General features: G+C 67.7%; 1 protein-coding gene across 1 annotated transcript in view; it reads right to left on the bottom strand.

Annotated features, from left to right (window-relative positions):
* Positions 1 to 682: 682 nt before the first annotated feature.
* Positions 683 to 1,801, bottom strand: part of TOR4A (torsin family 4, member A) — a 5,765-nt gene continuing 4,646 nt past the window's right edge. The window contains exon 4 of the mRNA XM_011957391.1: positions 683 to 1,801. This exon is cut by the window's right edge and continues 1 nt beyond it. Coding sequence (XP_011812781.1) covers positions 1,274 to 1,801 — 528 coding nt within the window. The 3' untranslated portion in view covers positions 683 to 1,273.

Raw genomic sequence — 1,801 nt, forward strand, 5'->3', positions numbered from 1 at the left:
CGGCGTGAAACCTCCTGGTCGCCCTCTGAACCCCTTTCGGGACTGGTCATCGCCGCCCGTGCGCTCCTCCCGGGCAGGCCTGGGGACCGCAGCTGGGCCGGCGGTGAGGACAGAGGCTCTGGGCGACCCGGGGGACTCAGGGCCCAGCCGCACGCTCCGCCCCCGGCGACCACAGAAGCCAACGGCTGGGCCGGGCGCGCCGTAAGGAGGCAGCAGTGAGGCTGCCGGGTGCGTCCCGGACACCGGGGCTGCGGGAGGAGGCGAGAACCTTCCCAAGGCAACCGCCGCCCCCGAGGAGAGATGGCGCAAAAAGCGCCCAAAGCACCTTCCTCTAAAGCCCCCGTGGGCGCGAGGGCCCATCCACGGGAGGCGTCCAGGAGGGCTTCCGGGAGGCGGAGCGTGGGGAGTGTGGGGTGTGGGGTCGACAGGCGTGGGGAGGGCCCTCTACGCAGAGGGTGCGTGTGGGCGGAACTCGGGGCACAAAAGGCCACAGGGAAAGGGAGGTCGCGCAATCCTGGTGACCAGGGGTCGGGCCAGGGGCTAAGGGTCTCACCTGCGGAGAAGAGAGGAATGGGGGAAGACCTAGGCACCTCCCGCTTGCCCTGCGGGCTCTCGGTCATCCAGTGAGCCCAAGCCAGACTGGCGGGCACCGGGTTGGGGGGTGGTCTGGGAAGGAAGGCCAGAGGCTGCCTGGGGCGCCCCAGCCTCCGCTCCCCTCCCCTTACGGTCAAGACACGCAAGCCTTGAGCTCCTGAAAACACTACCTGACTGTGGGGTGGGGTGGGTGGAGGAGACAGCCAGGACCCCAGCACTGTCATGGTTGGCTGTGACCTCCTCCACGGTCATCTCCAGGGTGGCAGGGGTGAGAGCCCCACCCCAGTACTGAGCAACACACGACCACCCCCAAGAGGCAGAGTCACATCCCAGCTGTGTGACCCCAGAAACTGCTGGCCCTGAGATCATCCTTGTACCATGGGAACCGAGCGCCCACCTCCTGGAGACGCAGGGAGAACCCACCAGACCATGCCTGGGACACCCAGCAGGGCAATGGGCGAGTTCGGGAGGGAGGTGGCTGCTGTCCTGCCGCCCCCAGGGACAGACTCGGGGCTCTGAGGCGGTTGTGGACCTGGAAGCAGAGCTCCGAGCTGACCCGCACCCACAAGCCTGGCAGCCACAAATTATTAGAAACCTCAGGGGCCTGCACCAGCCCACAAGGTCCCTGGTCGCCCTCCTACTGCCGCCATCAACCCAAACATCCCGTCCTGCACCTCCACTACAGGAGGTTCACCGTGGCCACCACCTGCTTGCAGCCAGTGACAGCAAACTCGTGGCCAGCCACGCGGTAGAAGCTGAGCTGTGCGGCCAGGTCCTCCGCCCGGGCCTGGTCAGGAAAGAAGCCCTCGCCTGCCATCTCGTCCCGGAAGCAGCTGACCACATCCCGCTTGTCCAGCAGCAGAAACGGCACGATGGCCGCGGCCTGCCACAGCGGATGCTCCCGGGACAGCAGAGCCCACAGGCTTGCGCGCAGGTCCTCTTCCACCTGTGCCGCTGCAGCCTCGGCACTGCGGGTGCCGTCGGGGCGCAGGGGCAGCGCACGGGACGCATTCTGCAGCACGAAGCGCGTGACCTCGGAGCCACCCGCGCCACTTAGGAGCACGTAGATGGCGTTGTGGAAGTGGTGGGAGCGCTGCGGCTGCAGGAAGCCGTGCAGCTCGTCCAGCAGCGGCCGCGGCAGGAGCTCCACGTCGTCCAGCACCAAGAGTGGGGTCTTCTCCTCCGCTTCGGCCCGCGCCACCACGTC

This window comes from Colobus angolensis, unplaced genomic scaffold (assembly GCF_000951035.1).
Source record: "Colobus angolensis palliatus isolate OR3802 unplaced genomic scaffold, Cang.pa_1.0 Scaffold44, whole genome shotgun sequence".
In the NCBI taxonomy this organism is placed as follows: domain Eukaryota; kingdom Metazoa; phylum Chordata; class Mammalia; order Primates; family Cercopithecidae; genus Colobus; species Colobus angolensis.